The sequence below is a fragment of the Microchirus variegatus genome (genome assembly GCF_963457635.1).
Source record: "Microchirus variegatus genome assembly, chromosome: 18".
Lineage (NCBI taxonomy): Eukaryota > Metazoa > Chordata > Actinopteri > Pleuronectiformes > Soleidae > Microchirus > Microchirus variegatus.
Window position 1 is genome coordinate 19,488,514 of NC_139819.1, and position 17,753 is coordinate 19,506,266.

The 17,753-nt window shown below is 41.4% G+C and overlaps 2 protein-coding genes across 12 annotated transcripts in view; one reads left to right on the plus strand and one right to left on the minus strand.

Annotated features, from left to right (window-relative positions):
- The window catches only part of camk2b1 (calcium/calmodulin-dependent protein kinase (CaM kinase) II beta 1), a 99,744-nt gene extending 93,320 nt beyond the window's left edge, over positions 1-6,424 (plus strand). For 6 of the 11 annotated variants that reach the window (XM_083904782.1, XM_083904787.1, XM_083904785.1 and 3 more), the window contains 6 exons: positions 470-613; positions 1,288-1,470; positions 1,921-1,996; positions 2,087-2,181; positions 2,611-2,846; positions 3,336-6,424. In XM_083904782.1, coding sequence (XP_083760908.1) covers positions 470-613; positions 1,288-1,470; positions 1,921-1,996; positions 2,087-2,181; positions 2,611-2,843 — 731 coding nt within the window. In that variant the 3' untranslated portion in view covers positions 2,844-2,846; positions 3,336-6,424. Of the gene's footprint in view, positions 1-469; positions 614-1,287; positions 1,471-1,920; positions 1,997-2,086; positions 2,182-2,610; positions 2,847-3,335 lie in introns of those variants that run through there. The other 5 variants (XM_083904790.1, XM_083904792.1, XM_083904783.1 and 2 more) reach the window with 2 other exon arrangements.
- Positions 6,425-7,885: 1,461 nt separating this feature from the next.
- On the minus strand, positions 7,886-11,242 carry LOC310939597 (retinol dehydrogenase 14). Its single transcript, XM_083904399.1, has 4 exons — positions 11,006-11,242; positions 10,513-10,755; positions 8,424-8,726; positions 7,886-8,190 (listed from the first exon to the last, which is right to left on the minus strand). Exons 1-4 carry the CDS (start codon positions 11,124-11,126, stop codon positions 7,931-7,933), a joined length of 927 nt encoding a protein of 308 aa, XP_083760525.1. The 5' UTR covers positions 11,127-11,242; the 3' UTR covers positions 7,886-7,930.
- Between the last annotated feature and the right edge of the window lie 6,511 nt (positions 11,243-17,753).

The window sequence follows — 17,753 nt, forward strand, 5'->3', positions numbered from 1 at the left end:
GTTAGTTAGGTAATTGGTTAGTTAGTTGTTTAGTATGAGTGAAAACAGAAAGAAGCACGAATGTAAACATTCTGCTAAAGACTTCTTGCACCCACCTTCACCCTGCTCTGCTGCTGTATCCACACAAAGCGGTTTTCAGATGAAGGACAGTATTCCAGTCAAGAACAAAAACAAGATGTCTTGTAGTATTACTGTCCCTCTACTCATGCCCTTAGCTCACGTCATGTGTGTTTAGAATAATATTTTGTCTGCATCCTACGGTCATACGTTTATGTGGAATAGAAAGAAAATGTCACATGTTCATTTGTTATTTTTAAGCATGAGTTTTACTTGGTGTTTCTGTTCCCTTCATTGTGCTGCAGTCAGACTGCAGTCAGACCATCACAGTTGGATGGCTCTCCTCCTCTATCTTTTGTCCATGTCCATGAACTCTTTCATTGTCTGCCATGTTCCTCCCTCCCAAACTCAGCTGCTGCAAAGTTTGCTGACCTGCTGGGTTCAGTTCGCAGAGGCTCAGGTTCTGCAGCTGAGAGTGAAGGCAGATCTGTCACTCCACCTCCTGCTGTACACTCAGCCCCCTCCCCTCCACACACCCCTGCTGTCCCAATGCAGAGTGAGTAGAAAACAGGGAGTGTGATCACTGGAAACCACTGGAAAAGAAAAACATCCAGACTTCCTGTTTTTGCTGCCAGACGATGCATGAAAAGAGGCCGATTCTGTCTTTCACGTGTGCTTTTCTAATGGAAAGACAAGCAGTAAAATTTCCAAACTACATTGATCACCTCATTAACACAGATCAATGCTTTATAGCTGTTTGAGTTACTTCTTCTAATATATTTGCTCCTGTTTAACAGTTATTAATAATTACTTTATTAGAAACGAATGTGCCTTTTTAAAACAAATGACATACAGTAGTTACTTCAAATACACTATATGCAGTACATGTACATGTACCTGTGTATGTATACATGTGAATCTCAGAAAGACGAGGGACAAAATAAAACTTCTTCTGTGAACAGTTCAGACGTGGTACCATCTAAAAGAAGAACATTAAGTGTGTTTAACCTCATCTTCTAAACTCTCACAGTAAACCTGAACTGCACAATAACATAAACACACTCATTGTTTCCATAAAGTCACAACTTCTTCAAGATATTGCTTTATTTCTTCATTCTTCATCAACTTCATGTTTTTCTCTTTGTAATCTATTCTTGCTTCTTCCTCCATCTCCCCGTCCACCCTATCCTTCCATCCATCCTTCCATGCTGCCAACAACACTTGTGTCAGTGTCACGGCTCACAGACCTGGTGAGCAGTGTCCGCAGGGTGCCGGCACCTCCTGTACTTGAGGGTGATGCTGCACCGGTGCAGGTACCTAACCAAGTCAGGCAGCCTCCACCTGCACCTGCACAAACCACCTCCCCACCTCCCCCTCACTCCCCCTCCAGCCCCTCCCTGTCTTCTGCCCAGAGTGAGTACTTTCTGCTGCTGTGAAGCATGGAGCCCACACAGTGGCACTAACAGAATGGGTTAGGATCTTAGTGCAGGTGTGTGTGTGTGTGTGTGCGCGCGCGCGTGCGTGCGTGCGTGCGTGATTGTGTGAGAGATTTTGTGAGATTGTGTGTTTAATGCCTCTGAGGGGTGAAAACCTCTCAAATACAGTAATTGTAGCGTATTGTTTGTCTGCATTTGCCTGACTCAGATGTCATGAACTTGTCAGTTTGCAGTGATTTGTGACACAGTGTGTGTTTCATAATTCAACAGGATGCACAAGGTCTCTGTGTGTGTGTTGATGTTTTATTGGTTTAGGGTAACGTAAGAAATATCGAGGTATTACAGTATAGATGAATGACAATGATTTGACAGCTTACACCTCCTCATTTGTTCTATAATTCTGATGAGATTTTTTTCTTCTCTGTAGCACGCAAACAAGAAATCATCAAGATCACTGAGCAGCTGATAGAGGCCATCAACAACGGAGACTTTGAGGCGTACGCGTGAGTCTGCACCTCTGTTTGTTTTAGTTCATTACTAATATTTAAAGGGTTAAATCTTTGCTGAACATAGTTGTGATGTTTTCTCCTCAGTAAGATTTGTGACCCTGGACTGACTTCGTTTGAGCCTGAGGCGCTGGGAAACCTCGTGGAGGGAATGGACTTTCACAGATTTTACTTTGAGAACCGTAAGTTCAAAAGATGAATGAATTCTTATTGTCAGATTTGGGTTTTTTCTTTTTTTTAACCATGCATATACGTGTGTTTTTGTGTGGTTGAAAGTGCATTATTGATGAAAATAGCCTTTCAGCATAGTGAAAACCAGACCATAGAGAACTTAAACTTTGACCAATTACAGGACAGTTGTTTCCTACACCTGCTCTGCATACAAACATGGTGAAAACACATCACAATAAAACACATCAGTAGTCTTCTTCTTCTTCTATAATCTCTTCTTATAATTTCACCCAGCTTTATTATTTGATGCCAGTCTCCCTTTTCTAATTATTGCTGGAAAACCTGTGCTTATTATCATGAGCAGCGATAACCGAGAAGTGGTAACAACGCTGTTGTTTTTTCTCTTCTTTCTCCACACATTGTCCACATCAACTTTTCAGTTTTGGCTAAGAACAACAAACCCATTCACACCACCATCCTGAACCCTCACGTCCACCTGATCGGCGAGGACGCCGCCTGCATCGCTTACATCCGCCTCACTCAGTTTGTGGACGGTCAGGGTCGACCGAGGTCCAGCCAGTCTGAGGAAACTCGTGTGTGGCATCGTAGAGACAGCAAGTGGCAGAACATCCACTTCCACTGCTCAGGAGCTCCTGCTGCACCGCTCCAGTGAAAGGTAACTCTCTACTCTCACTGACACAAGCTTATCCTCTTTGTTTGCTCACTTATCTGCATGAATGAATACAGACGATGCAGTGGACATGCATCATGCGTTTATTCAGAATAAACGTGTTTGACACACAGAGAAATGTGTCTTAGACTCGAGACCGGAAGGTAGCCGGTTCAATCCCCGACCAGTCCGCAGCTGAAGTGCTGTTGAGCAAGGCACCTAACCCCCTCACTGCTCCCCGAGCGCCGCTCACTGGCATGGCAGCTCACTGCGCTGGGTTACATGTTCTACACCTCACTGTGTGCTGTGTGTGTTCACTAACTCACTGCAGAATTGAATTTCCCCTTGCGGGACTTAAAGGGTTCTTAATCTAATCTTAATCTTAGAAGAAGCTTCACTTCTGCCTGTGCTGTCATCAAATGCTGTTCTATACAGTTCTACTGTCATTGCTCTACAGTATATCTGTCATTTACTCATCGCTGTTTTCCTTTTCAGGGAGGAATGCCATAGTTTTGTCAGTGAGGAGAGAAAGAGGTGGAGGAGGAGAAAGGGTTGAAAGAACAAGTCCACTGTCAGTTTCAGGGGTTCCTCGCCCTTCGTCAACAAACCCCCTGCCTCCCTCCCTCCACTGATGCCCAGCTTCCCCCTCCACCTTCAGAATGCATCTCTTCTTCTTCTACTACTACTGCCCCCTGTCTTTCACCTGCTGTAAAACACCTTGTGATAAGCGTCAGACAGAGCATCCTCTCTTCGTCTCTTCTCCCCCGCAGCACGCAGGGTGAATGATGGTGGAGGTGGAGGAGCAGGTGAAGGTGTGATTCCCTCTTCTTGTGGTCTCTCCCTCATCCACACAGCAACCCTGTCGTCCTCATGTGAATCCACACTGGTGTGACATAAACACTGCACTGGAAATACATCATGTAAAGTTTGAAGTCAAATCTATTATCAATATTATTATTATTATTATTATTACAACAACAATATTATTGTTATTATATGACTATGATTATGATTATTATTATTACAACACATTCATGATGCCAGTGTTTTTTTAGAGTTGAAGGACATCTTTGTTTGTTTTTCTCCATCTTTTTAAGGAAGCATGTTTTTTTCCCAGTATTAACAGTGACTGTTTTTATTGTGGCTATTCAGTGGAAAATGATATTAGCAGTTTGTTTTTGTACGTTAGCTATAATAATGCGCCCAATCTCATTTGTTTTGGTTTTTTGTCTGATGACGATGGTCTGATGGGTGAAGTCATGTGAAGGTCAAGAGTGAATCTGTGTGTGTGTGGCTGTGGTTTGGTAAAAAGCATTTTCTCATCTAGAAAACGCTGACTCTGCAAAGCTGGAGGAAGTATTTGAAGGGGCGGAGCTTACTAAACCCATTTTAAAAAAGCATGCAATAAGAGTTACATTTTACATTTTTACATTTTCCTTTGGTTTTCTGCTGTAATTAAAGAGGAGGAAAAGCAACAACTGCTGGTGACTCCTGCTGGTGACAGCTTGAAGCACAGGCTTGAGCTCAGCACATTTCTTCTTCAAAAGTTGATAAGGTATTTTTACCTGGTTAAACAATTGGTGCTGTGTGGAACACAGTAGCACATCCTGTTTATGGTGAAAATGTCAAAAAGGGAAAGGTGGTGCTCTGAAGAAAAGCTTCCCCACTGCAAGTCTGACCTTCCCTACTTCCAAAGCCATATGATGCTGAAAACTCCTGTTGCTGCTGTCTGTTGAGTCTGATGAAGCACGATTGACAGATTCCCTCCGCACAGCTCCTCTCTTCTTTCAGCACAGTCCTTTGCCACCCACTTGTATAAAGTGTGTGTGTGCGTGCGTGCGTGCATGCGTGTGTGCGTGTGTGCACGTGCACTACATCCATTGCTCTGAATGTGTATGTTTTCCATGTTGATGACATACATGATACTGAGAGGGTGAAGGCTTTATTTTGCAGGGCATGTCAGTCTGCTGCCTTCAGCCCAGGATGCCTTTCTGTCTCATGATTTGATTTTTACTTTTGTCATGTTTTTACTTTTGTGTTACAGTTGTGTTATCAGCGTTTCATATGATATATGACGTGCTTGTGCCAGGTGTTTTCAGGATGTGTGACTTTACCATCAGCTCCACTGTTACTTTGCTCGTCCACTTATGGCTGCCTTTTGGCCTTTTGGCCTTTTGGCCTTTTGGCCTTTTGGCCTTTTTCACGTGTGTCTCGTCCCATTATTGGTCAGACCAAGATATGAAAGAGACCCGACAGTCGGTTTGGTGAATAGTCCTCAGGTTTCTCTTTATTTTCAATATTTATTTATTTATTTCAGTGGGTATTTATACTGTTTTGTTCTCATTGTACAGCTTTTGTGATGTCTGCTATTCTCAGACACTGCTGCATCATATAAAGGGATAGTACACCCAAGTTGCATCCTGCATGTTTTTTGTTGTTTTTTTCCTGTAACGACCAACATGGTGTGAATTTCCTTTTCTTGCTTTTGTTCTTGCTGCAACATTAGATTTACGCTGACTTTGACATTTTAACACTTTTATGATGTCTCTTTTTTTCCTTCTTCTTCAAATTAGGTCATAATACGTTATTTTTCCATGATGGTACAATGGTACACTTTGAATATTTGTGTGAACTATCCCTGTAAAGATCTTCACTGAGGCCGTGCAGTGTTTTTCACATGTTTTTCAAATGTTCATGTCCAGTTGCTAAACACACACACAGTAGTCCAGGAAAGAGAATAAATAGCAGCATGTACAGTACAGACATTTGGTTCTTCTGTTCTCCTTTGTGTGTTTTCACTTAAGCATCAGTTTAAATAGAGTGAGAGTAAATCGTGTTACACAACTGCAAATCAGTCTTTTTCTCTGCATGACAGTCAACAGTTTTCCTCATAATTTCACATGTTCTACTGACTGCTGGTAAACTCTAATTTCTCTATTTTCTCAGCTTTTTAAGTGCATATAACTATTTTTGTCTCGAGATGACATAATGAAGATAATTCTATTAATGACTGTGGCACTAAGGATGATGGTGATGATGATGATCATTTTGCATGTTATTCTACTGGGCTCTGTTTTTGTCACTGTAAATGAGAGAATACTACAAGCACATGAGAGCTGTCTGCATTAGTGAGAGCGACCAGCAGGGGGCGCAATCACACAACTAAAAGCACAAGCAGATGTAACTGCACTCGGAACAAAGTGAAACTGAGCAGACATCAGTTTATTAGCTTCCATTGTGATGATTGATCAGGGCTGTACAATTATGAATGACATGGAACCAGTTTATAGACCACTGATCCATCATGAGCACAAACCATTCATTGTGAACTACACACTAACTGTTCAAGGTCATCTTCTTTCTCCAGACACTGACACACCACCTTTGTTTCTTGGTGTCCTTTACGCTTTCATCCACTCTCTCCCTTTTCAACCTCTTCTTTTTTCTGCAGCTGACTCTTATTTTGTGTCAGTTTGGTTTTCTTTCTTCTGTATAATGATATTAATCTCTGATTCTTCTTCTGATTATTGCTCTGATTACATGCTAAACGTGTTTCTCCAACTTCAAGAACATGTGTTAAGGTGTTATGAATAAAATGACAGTTTTAATAGAACAAACATCTGTTTGTTTTTATCTGTGAATTATATCACACAGACACATAGTGAGCAACAGAAACAACAAGAATCACATTTAAAGGGACACTGTGTAGTATTTATGGGTTTATATTACCCAAAATCCACTTTTTTATACATATTATGTGCTCCTGCATTGTCTCGTCGCTGTATAATATTCTTTGTTTCATTTTCGTAGTGTTTCAAAAAGTCGTGTAAAATAACATGGTTGCGGGCCGCTACTGCATTGCCACGACGCCATGTTTCTACGGGAGCCTGTAAGGACAAACCCGAGAGAACAAATCAAGCGTCGCTTTACTCGTAGCGGAAGTCCCGCCTCCACTCTCTCCGCTTCGTTTGCTACGGCCGCGGTAGCTCGCCCTCTCCCTCGCCTCACGAACCTCATCTGCTGACACGGAGAAAGACGACGAGGACGACATTTGACCGGCTGAGGATACTGTAGCGCTCAGGGAAGGGAGGGGGTGAGCAGAAGAGCAGTTCTTTGTTGTAAATGTCAGCCTCTCCTCTAGATGGCACTATAAACTACTTACTTCACCTTTAACTGAAGGTTTAAGAAAAATAAAAGTATCCAAACCCTCAAAAATGTTTGTGTGGAACATCAGTGCTTTAAATCCAGGATTTTTCAGTTCATTTTTAATTTTATTTGTTGATTTGACAGGAACAATATATGTATGTATTGTTCCAACAACTAAAAAAAACCAACTCAAATGTTAATGACATCCAGCCATTGACAATTTGTATTTTGTCTCAGTGAAGCTTTTCAAGAATAAAACAAATATCTTTTTAAAAAAACAAGTCAAACCATCTGTTACATATGAAGTCAACATTTCTCAGGCTTTGTATCTGTGATGCTTTCACTTTGCAGAAGAGATTCTAGTTCTTTTATTTGGAGTTTGAAGACACCAGACATGTTTGTTTGGTTAATTGTTAATATAATTCTGTTGCATTTTCCCTTACATTGGTAATTATAATGAAGAGAGACATGAAATGGTTCATGTGGCCAGGATGTATCATTGTGGTACATGCCCTTATCATTTGGCTATGGGATGCCCCTTAATTATAACTTTCTACAATTATTGATTGTAAACAACTGGAAAAAACATCAACGTGGTATTTCTATTTCCCTACACAAATGCATGGTGTAGATTAAAACCTGAATCTCATTACAAAGTTATTCAATCCAACTGTTTATGAAATATGATTCTATTGAATGACAAGTTACCTCCTGAGAATTAAAAAATGCCAAAGCTATTTCACTGCGCAAACAAACAAACACAAATAAATAAATAAAAATGACAATGTCAGAAGAATGTTGATGGAAAAAAGGAAAAACAAATCTGGACTTTATACAAAACAAACATTTATTTCAAACATAAATATGTCAAAGTAAAAAAAAAGATGGCCATAAATTACACACAAACAAACAAACAAACAAACACTTTTCCTCTGTGGTGGGCATCAGACCAGTTTGACCAGTCCCTCACTGGCCTCCCACAGTTTCTTGGCCACACCAGCGTCTCTGGCGAAAGGACGCAGCGTGGCAGGTCGACAGTCGACAAAGTAACCACCGCTGTGTTTGGCCGCTTCATCCGACACGGCGCAGTAGACGACCGTCTGAGCTCCGATCTCACACGGCACAAAAAACATCCACATGATCACCTGCATCATCATCCGGAAGAGGATGGAGAAATGGCACGTCCAGCCACTCTGGACGAAACCTGGAGCAACACGTGAACATCAACATGTCAGGAATGTTCAGACTGTATAACTGAATCTCAGACAGCTGCTGAACATCAGAGGTCACTCTGGACTCTCTCCACAGATTCTCCTGCCATCTCCTGTGAATACTCAAACCTGGATCCTCCACAGAATCTCTATCTCTATCTAAACACAGCTTATGTCAGGGAAATATGAGATTGAGAAGTAAACTTTTAATCAACAAACTTCTTACCAGGGTGCACAGCATAGCAGGTGATATCTTTTCCTTCTGTGATGCGAGCCAGTTCCTGACTAAAGTAGATGTTGGCCAGCTTGCTGCGGCAGTAGGTGAAGAAGGGCAGCAGGTTGTAGTTGAGGTCCTGGAAGTCCAGCTTCTGGTATTTGTAGTTGGAGCATGTGAGGGTGATCACCCGGCTCGGAGCACATTCTTTCAAACGAGGCAGGAGGAGATTGGTGAGGAGGAAGTGACCTAAGTGGTTGACGCCAAAACACATGCTGAAGTTATCGTCTGTCCAGTCGAGGACACTGGGCATACCTGAAGAAGAAAGAAGTGGACAAGGAAATGGGAAGAGAAAATTAAAAGTGATCATTAGAATGCAAGTTCATAAAATAACTTACTAAAAAATTGTTGTACCACTAAACTATAATGAAATAATGTAAGCACTTATTAAAAAAAATAAAAATATAAATAAAAAAGTCTCCATTCTTAAAGGCGCCATCTGTAACAATGTGGCCAAAAAACGGTTACTACACTCAAAATCAAAACACTGCGGCTAGTCGTCCTTCATTTTTGCCTCCCCATTTTTAACGTTATATATTTTATGGCAATGTACATGCAAAGACCTAAAGAGGACTCGAATTTTGTCTCCCTCAGTTCCCTCAGATTTCTAAACTGTTCCCTCAGTTTTGAAAATCCGTTGTGGCAATGAAGGCAGCGGCTGCTGCAGGAGAGGAGAGGAGAGGCCAGTGATCAGAATCAGGTGATTAGTCAGCGACATAAGCACGTTCGTAACCTGGTTCTGATTGCTTGCAGTAGGCTGGGTCCAGACACAGTTCGTTTGGGAAGGACGGAGAGACGGTGTTGTTTTTGTAAATGGTTCGTTTATTATGAAGGTATATTTGGTGCAAAAGGCCAGAGCACATGTAACTGCAGATTTCACATGCGCACACTAAAGTCACAAATGTGTAACCGTAAAGTTGAAGTTGTACATATTTTTTTAATACCGTGTTAACACAAATCCTTGTTACAGGTACACAAATCCTATCCTGTGCATCTCAAATTCCAGCAGTCATGCACTCGACACTTTTGCTCCAATAATATGTAATAAGGATTTGTGTACCTGTAGCCCTATTTCGAGGTATAAGGTATAAGAAAATATTTACAACTTCAACTTTAACGGTTTACAAATGCACAAATATTGTGCATGTCCTCAGACTATGAAACACAGGTGTGTGAATGTGTTTTGCACCAACTGCACTGCAAAAGTGTCAAGTGCATGACTGCTGGAATTTGTGTTGCACAGGATAGGATTTGTGTACCTGTAACAAGGATTTGTGTTAACAAGGTATTAAAAAAATATGTACAACTTCAACTTTACGGTTACACATTTGTGACTTTAGTGTGCGCATGTGAAATCTGCAGTTGAATGTGCTTGTGACTTTTGCACCAAATATACCTTCATAGTTTTTTGTCAGCAATACTGAAAACAAATTAAAACAGCTGTTCCTGCACTCTGCAGCGCTCTATCCCTCCATTTATGTCTCTTTCGCTCTGTCTTTTCTCCCTGCTCCGGGCGAGTGTGCTCTTACCGGCTGTTCAGATGACACAAACCGGCGTGTGGATTGTGTTTGTCCAGCGCGGCGGCTGCAGCGGTGGTGCAAGAAGAAGTAACTAATTCAGCATCCGTTTAGAAATTCCTCTCAGCTTTCAACTCTCTCCACCGTTCAAAAGCATGTCCTATATAGACCCTCACTTTGCCACAAACTTTATCTTTCCGTTTTTGATATTCATACCGTTTTCTCTGCCATTGTAGCTCAGACGTACCTGGCAACCAGTGTTTGCTCGGCAGCTGAGACTCTACTGACTGCAATGATTGGTAGATGGCAGTAGGTTGCACATCATGCCAAAACATAATTTCAAAACATAAACATAACTTTTTGGTCTGCAAAATATTATTTTAATGCCAATATTTTGGTTGTACTGTTTTTGTTGGTGGGTTCAGTGTGTTTAATGAATATTGATTATTAGCATCTGTGTCATATTAGGAGGATTTTACGGCCAGTTGCTTTAGATTTATCACATAATGCATAACTCTGGTCACCTGCATTATTGATGAGGATGTGGAGGCTCTTCTCTCTCTGAAGGAAGCTCTTGCAGAACTCCCTCACAGAGCGCAGGTTGGCCAGATCCAGCTCCATGTGGCCAACGTTCAGACTGTGACTCTTATATTTGATGTCTCTGACAGCCTTCTCAGCTCTGTCCAGGTCTCTGCAGGCGACGATGACCCGGGCTCCTCTCATGGCCAGGGCAGCCGCTGTCTCTTTGCCGATACCAGAGTTCCCACCTGCAGGAGGAAAACACAGCGTGAGGCTTACAACAGGAAGACGACAACAAGACAAATACAACACAATTACGTCAGACTACAGGTATGATATCATATAGTTTTTCAAACTGTATTAACATCATTTAAATCTACATTCTCTCTCACACACTCACACACTCACACACTCACACACACACACACACACACACACACACACACACACACACACACACACACACACACACACACAGTGTAACCTGCAGTTTTTCACCTGTAATGAGAACGGTTTTTCCATCGAGTCTATTCAGGTCAGTGCAGTACCTCCTCTTTTTCATCCACTTCAAGGCGAAAAAAGAAACCAATGCCACTATAATTGTGTATAACACATACATTTTCTTGTGTTTTCTTGAGCACGGGGGCGATTATCTGTCTGATACAGCTGTATCTGTGAGCCCAAAGCTAAGCTAAGCTAGCTTGTTAGTTAGCTAGTTCGCTGAGGAAAAACACACATTAATTCCTCCACGAATAGATTCGTCCATCGCTCAGAGTTGTTATTGTCGCGGAGGAAACAACAACGAATGAAAGAAGACGTTTACTCAATGTTTCTTTACTCTGTACGCATTATAAGCATGATTCCATGATAGATGGATAGAATGCGAAGTGCGCATGTGCAATTTGTTCGAGTATGTAAGTCTCGCGAGAATATGTTCTTCTTCTTCTTCTTTTAGTTTTACGGCGGTTGGCATCCATCTGCAGGTGCATTACCGCCCCCATTCTGCTCTGGAGTGTGGAGCAGATACAGGCCACCCTTACACCATACACTCACGCACACATACTCTTATCCTATATATTCCCCCAATTTTCTATTTCACACCCTATGAAATAGCCCCGTAATCCATAAAAAAGTTATTACTACCCTAACTTGTGCTTTCTCCCTCATTTCCATTACTCCTTTTAAATTAAATTCTTGATGCCCTAATTTCCTTAGATTATTTTTCATCACCTCTCTGTGTGCCTCATATGCCCTACATCTCAAAAGTATGTGTTCCACAGATTCTTCCTCTTCCTGACACCTCTCACACAGTCCTGTCTGATGCTTCCCTATTAATTTAAGTGATTTATTCAGTGCACAGTGCCCTAACCTTAACCTCATCACCACGACTTCCTCTCTCATGTGTCTCATACCTGCTCTATTTACCCTGATGCTGTTTTGTATTTTGTACAAATGCCTCCCTCTACCCTCTCTATACCACCTCTCTTGCCACATTTTATTGATTTTTCCCCAGATTACACTCTTAGCCTCTGCCTTACTGACACTCACTTCCATCTCTACTCTACTTTTCCTTGATGCCAAGCATCCATAATGGTGTCACTAGGTAAACTATTGTAGAGCTTATTGTCATTTCTAAGACTCCCAGTTCGTTTGCTAGTTGATTTCCCACTCTCCCAAAATTTCCCCACTGACTCTTCCCAGTTTCCCAGCATTCCTGCAGTACCTCTCTCGTCAGGTGAGAATCACTGTGTCCCTTCAAATTCACCCAGTAGTTCACCATCATCTGCTTCCTTCTCATCTCTCCCATCTCCACCTGTAACGCAGGTACTGGTGTTTTAAAAGCCCCACTGCAGACTCTCTGTGCCTGAATCACATCCAGCCCTTCAAGCCTTGACCTATAGTTGATCCATATGCAATACTTCCATAGTCAAATACAGATCTAATTAAGAACACATACACTCTTCTCAGTGCCGAGCAACTGTCTCCCCAGTCTCTACCTGTCAGACATCTCAACACATTTATTACATTTTTACATTTCTTTTCTACTCTCTCAATGTGACCTGCCCATGTTAAATGTGAATCAAACACCACACCCAAAAATGTAAATGTCCCACTCTTTCCAACTGATTCCCATACATTTTCAGTTTCATTCCTTCCACTATTTGTTTTCTCGCAAAATAAACTGTCTCCATTGTATTTCTTCCTTTTCTAAAACCATTTTGGCAATTTGCCAACATTTCTCTCTTTTCAAAATCATATGTTAATCTCCCTGTTATCATCCTTTCCATTATTTTGCACATATTTGACATTAATGCTATTGGCCTATAGCTAGTGGATTATGAAGGGTCCTTACCAGGTTTTCTTATAGGGACAACTACTCTTGTTTCTACTACTACTTCTTTCCAGGCCCCTGGTAATATTCCCTCTTTCCATAACTTGTTATACATTTGCAGAAGTGTTAATAATGCTCTGTCCCCCAGTTGTTTTAGCATTATATTCCATATTTTTATGGAATACGCTGCATACTTTCCCAGGAGAGGTTGGTCTGGATTTATTTATAGCTCTCATCATTTCCACCATAGTAAATAGTTTGTCCATTGCTTCCCCTGTTTCTTCCCTCCTGTCTAACACACCTGGATACTGACCCTTTGTTTTCTCTCTCCTCCTCCCCTCTTCTGATAGATTTTCCGTGCCTGTTAGAAACTGCAGTCTCCTCCCCACAGGTCATGACTGGATAATCCCACACCTTTCTTTCACCCCCCATCTTTTTTATAATTCCCCAAACCTCTCCCACCAGTGTCATTCTTCCTATTTTTCCACAAAACTCTCTCTTGCCCTCTTGGTCTGGCGTATTGTTCTTTTCACTATTGCCTGTGTCTTCTTGTACTGGATTAGCTGCTGCATGCAATGGGTTATTTTAAGTTGTTTAATGTTTCTACTTTTAACAGCCTGTCGACATTCCTCTGTCCACCATAGTTTCCTATTTATTTTATTCTTACTCCTAGGAATAGCTCCCTCTGCTGACCTTGTTCCTGAAGTTATGTTGTCATTTATCTCCTCTATATCTCCTGAGACGTCAACTCTTGTCAGTTCTTCCACACTGAGCCCTTGAAACAAAGCCCATTTTGCCTTTGCAAATACCCACTTTGGTAATTGTTTGTGCTTCCTGCCATTCTCTCTCCTATCGAACATGACTCTGGGTAGTGATCACTGCCTATGGTGAATTCTGTCCAGACTTCCCAACTACTGATTCCAGCAATTGCACTAGATACTAGAGTTATATCTAATGCTGATTCAGTACCAGTAGTTACATTCATCCTTGTTCCTCTCCCATCATTCATACATACCAAGTTCCTTTCATCCATCAACTCTTCTACTACTTTCCCATTTAAATTAGTTTGTAAGCCCCCCACACTGAGCTATGAGCATTAAAATCTGCACACCATATTATTTTTTGTCTGTTTTGCCAGTAATTGATCCAATTCCAACCTTCTGCATGGATTATAATAATTAATTATAACCATCTTCTCCTCTCTCTCCCACACTTCTACCACTATATGTTCCTGGTCCTCCCCCTTTTCCAGCACCCTATATGGTATATCCTGCTTAATGAATGTGGCACCCCCCCCCCCCCCCCCCCACCACAATTTCTGTCACTCCTTATCACTGTATATCCATGTACCACAAAGTCTAAACTTGGTTTTAACCATGTTTCTTGAACACATACTACATCTGGCCGTATTGCCATTTCCTTAATAAATTGCTTAAACTCCTGTCCATTTGCCAGTAAACTCCTCGCATTCCATTGTAAGAGAATCACCATGATCAATATTAACCCACACGTTACATCCTGGCTTGACTGATTTGTGAGACTCTCCCTCACTTCTTCCCATGTCAGTCCCACTAATCCTAAATGGTTCACTGCTGCTTTAACAATGAGCTGGATTTTAACACTTTTTGATTCACTTCGGCTGTACTATTGATCACTCCTGTTATAAATGTCACCAAATCTCTTTTCTTCACATAAACCCTGTCTTCTGTCCTGAGCTGTGTTTCTTGTATTTCCACAGCTCTTTGCTCATCTCTTTCTCCATTCTGTGTTCTTGATGCACTCACAGCTTCTGCATAGATGATTCCTCTCTGGACCCTTATTTTTTGGATATTAGTTTCCCTCCTCATTGCCTCACACCCACCATATGCTTCACTATGACCTTCCCCACAGCTACAGCATTTAGGCTGCACCCCTTGTTCACACTTCCCATATTCATGATCACCTCCACATCTTGCACGCCTCCTCTTTTATTTACAGTCATTAGCTATATGTCCAAACCTTTGACAGTTAAAAGATCTTAATGGTTTTGGTACATATGCTCTCACTGGTAAACTCACAAACCCCAGAAACACTCTCTTGAGCATATTCTCTTCTTCAAATTCAATCATCACTGTTTCACTATCTTTTTTCACTCCCTCCCTCTCCCTCTCTCCCTCCCCTTGTTGTTTTTAGCCTTTGTGCTTCCTTAACTCTCCCACCTTTAATACTTTTCTTAAGCTCCTCCATTTTTACATTAATAGGTACTCCCGTTATTATTCCTTTGCAACCTCCTCCATTTTGTGTTCCCACCCTTCGGGTTCTGACCACCTTGTTGCTCCCTATCTCTTTTAATCGTAATGCTTTATCAGTTTGTTCTTCAGTGTTACACCTCACCAACAGATTCCCCTCATTTACTACCTTTGCATATTGTATTTCTTCTATTTTACCAGCCAGACTTGATGTCAGTGTGAATGGATTTATTTTCTTCATTTTTTCCTCAAACCTTATTATGACAATAAACTTCACCTGTCTCACCGTTTGTGTTTGTTCATGCCCTACTTCTTCACTCTCATTATTTTCATCACCATCCCTTCTTAATCTCTTCTTCCCTTTTGCTTGGCTGCGCTGGTTCACATCCTTATATCCTCTCCACTCTCCCTGATTGTCCCCCTATCTCCCTTCACCAACTTCCATTCCTGCCCAGCTGCCTGTCCCTGACCCATTCTCAGAGCAGTCGTGCTCAACCGCCTCAAACATGTCATTTGCGTGATCGAGGACGATATCCCCCGACCACTCAATCCAACTCCTCTTGCACACACTCCTTCAAACTACTTTAATAATTGTTAAATCACTCCAAATCCAAAAAAACCCCGCTCTCTTTCTCTCTCCAACCGACCGACACACACTTCCTCATCCGATGCTCCCGCCAAACGCGAGAGTATGTTTCTACGCCAAACTCGGGTTGTTCAACTTAAAATCATGTAGGAGTTTAAATGTGTGAATATTGTTTATTGGTATTTAAGAAGAAAGACATATACAATACAAATTGGTTAAGTTTAAGTGTTCTTTTTAGACAGTTTTAGAAACATTTTCCCAGTGGCCATTCGTGGTACTGCAATAACACATATTCCCCATTGACCCCAATAGTAAAAGAGACACCCTTAACTGTATTGTAATATTTTATGATCAATATATTACTATAATAATAATAATTATTATAATATTAATAATAATAATGAGCTTTATTTGTAAACGTTACAATTAATATACGCTGGAATTGTTGTAGAACCGTTAAAAATGTATTGGCCTATTTTGCCTAAAGTTAGTACTAATGCTACTGATCCTAAACAGCAGCATTATTACAGTCGCTGTTTATCTGACAGTTCAGTTGAAAAATTCACTGAACAGCTCTCGTCTGCCCTCCAGCCATGTTTTATCACAGAGGAAGACTATAGAAACATCTCTCCCACGGAACTTAATGGAATAGTGGACAACACAAATTTAACCTTGCAAACAGTTCTAAACACTGTTGCTCCTCTTAAGAGAAAGGTTATCACCCGGGATAAGTCTGCCCCGTGGTACACAGCCCAAACTCGAGCGTTAAAGCTCAGTACACGGAAGTTAGAAAGAACGTGGCGTTCCACACATAATGACAGTCACTATGTCTTGTGGAAGAACAGTTTTGATATCTATAAAAAAGCTCTTAGACATGCAAGAACTTCTTATTAGTCAGAGTTAATAGAGAAAAATAAGAGCAACCCCAGGTTCCTTTTCAGCACTGTAGCCAGGCTGACGGAGAGCCACGATGCAACGAATCCATCGATCCCTCGATCGATGAGTAGTAATGACTTTATAACATTTTTTAACGATAAGATAGAAACGATCAGAGATAGAATTAACAACCAGTTTAGTACAGCGAGCCTAGACTTAATCGCGGCTCCAGCTTTACACGTACTGAATCATTTTACTCCTATAAGCCTCCTGGAGCTGACCTCACTGGTCTCCTCCTCTAGACTTACTACATGTCAGTTGGACCCTATACCAGCTAGACTCCTTAGAGAAGCTCTACCACAAGTTGGTAATATTTTACTAGATCAAATAAATATGTCTTTACTGAGCGGCTGCGTCCCAAAGGCCTTTAAGATGGCAGTAATTAAGCCATTACTTACTGTAGCCACCCAGTTGTGTGATCACCTGTGTAGCAATAATGTATTTGAAAAGTTACAGTCTGGGTTTAGAACCCACCATAGTACAGAGACTGCACTACTTAGAGTAAAAGATGATATTCTTATGGCCTCTGAAAAAGGACTGGCTTCTATACTGGTCCTGCTGGATCTCAGTGCAGCATTTGATACGATAGATCATGAGATCCTGCTACATAGACTAGAACAAGACATTGGGATTAGAGGATCGGCACTTGTCTGGTTCAAGTCCTATTTATCAGACAGATTTCAGTTTGTTAGTGTAAACGAGGAATCCTCCATATTCACTAAGGTCAACTACGGAGTTCCTCAGGGTTCCGTGCTCGGACCTATTCTTTTTACCCTGTACATGCTGCCATTAGGCAACATTATCAGGAAACACAACATAGATTTTCATTGTTATGCAGACGACACCCAGCTATATGTATCTGTACAGCCGGACGACCCAAACCCATCTATTAAACTCCAGGATTGTCTCATTGACATACAGACGTGGATGACTCGTAACTTTCTGATGCTTAACACAGAAAAAACTGAGGTCATGGTCCTCTGGCCAAAAGATATAAGAGCAGCACTTTCAAGTGGAGCTCTAAACCTAGGCAGTAACACTCCAGTCCCTTGCACTACAGTAAGGAACCTAGGAGTCCTGTTTGACCAGGATTTATCACTGGATGAACACATTAAGCATATATGTAGAACAGCCTGCACCTTCGCAACATCAAGACAATTAGAA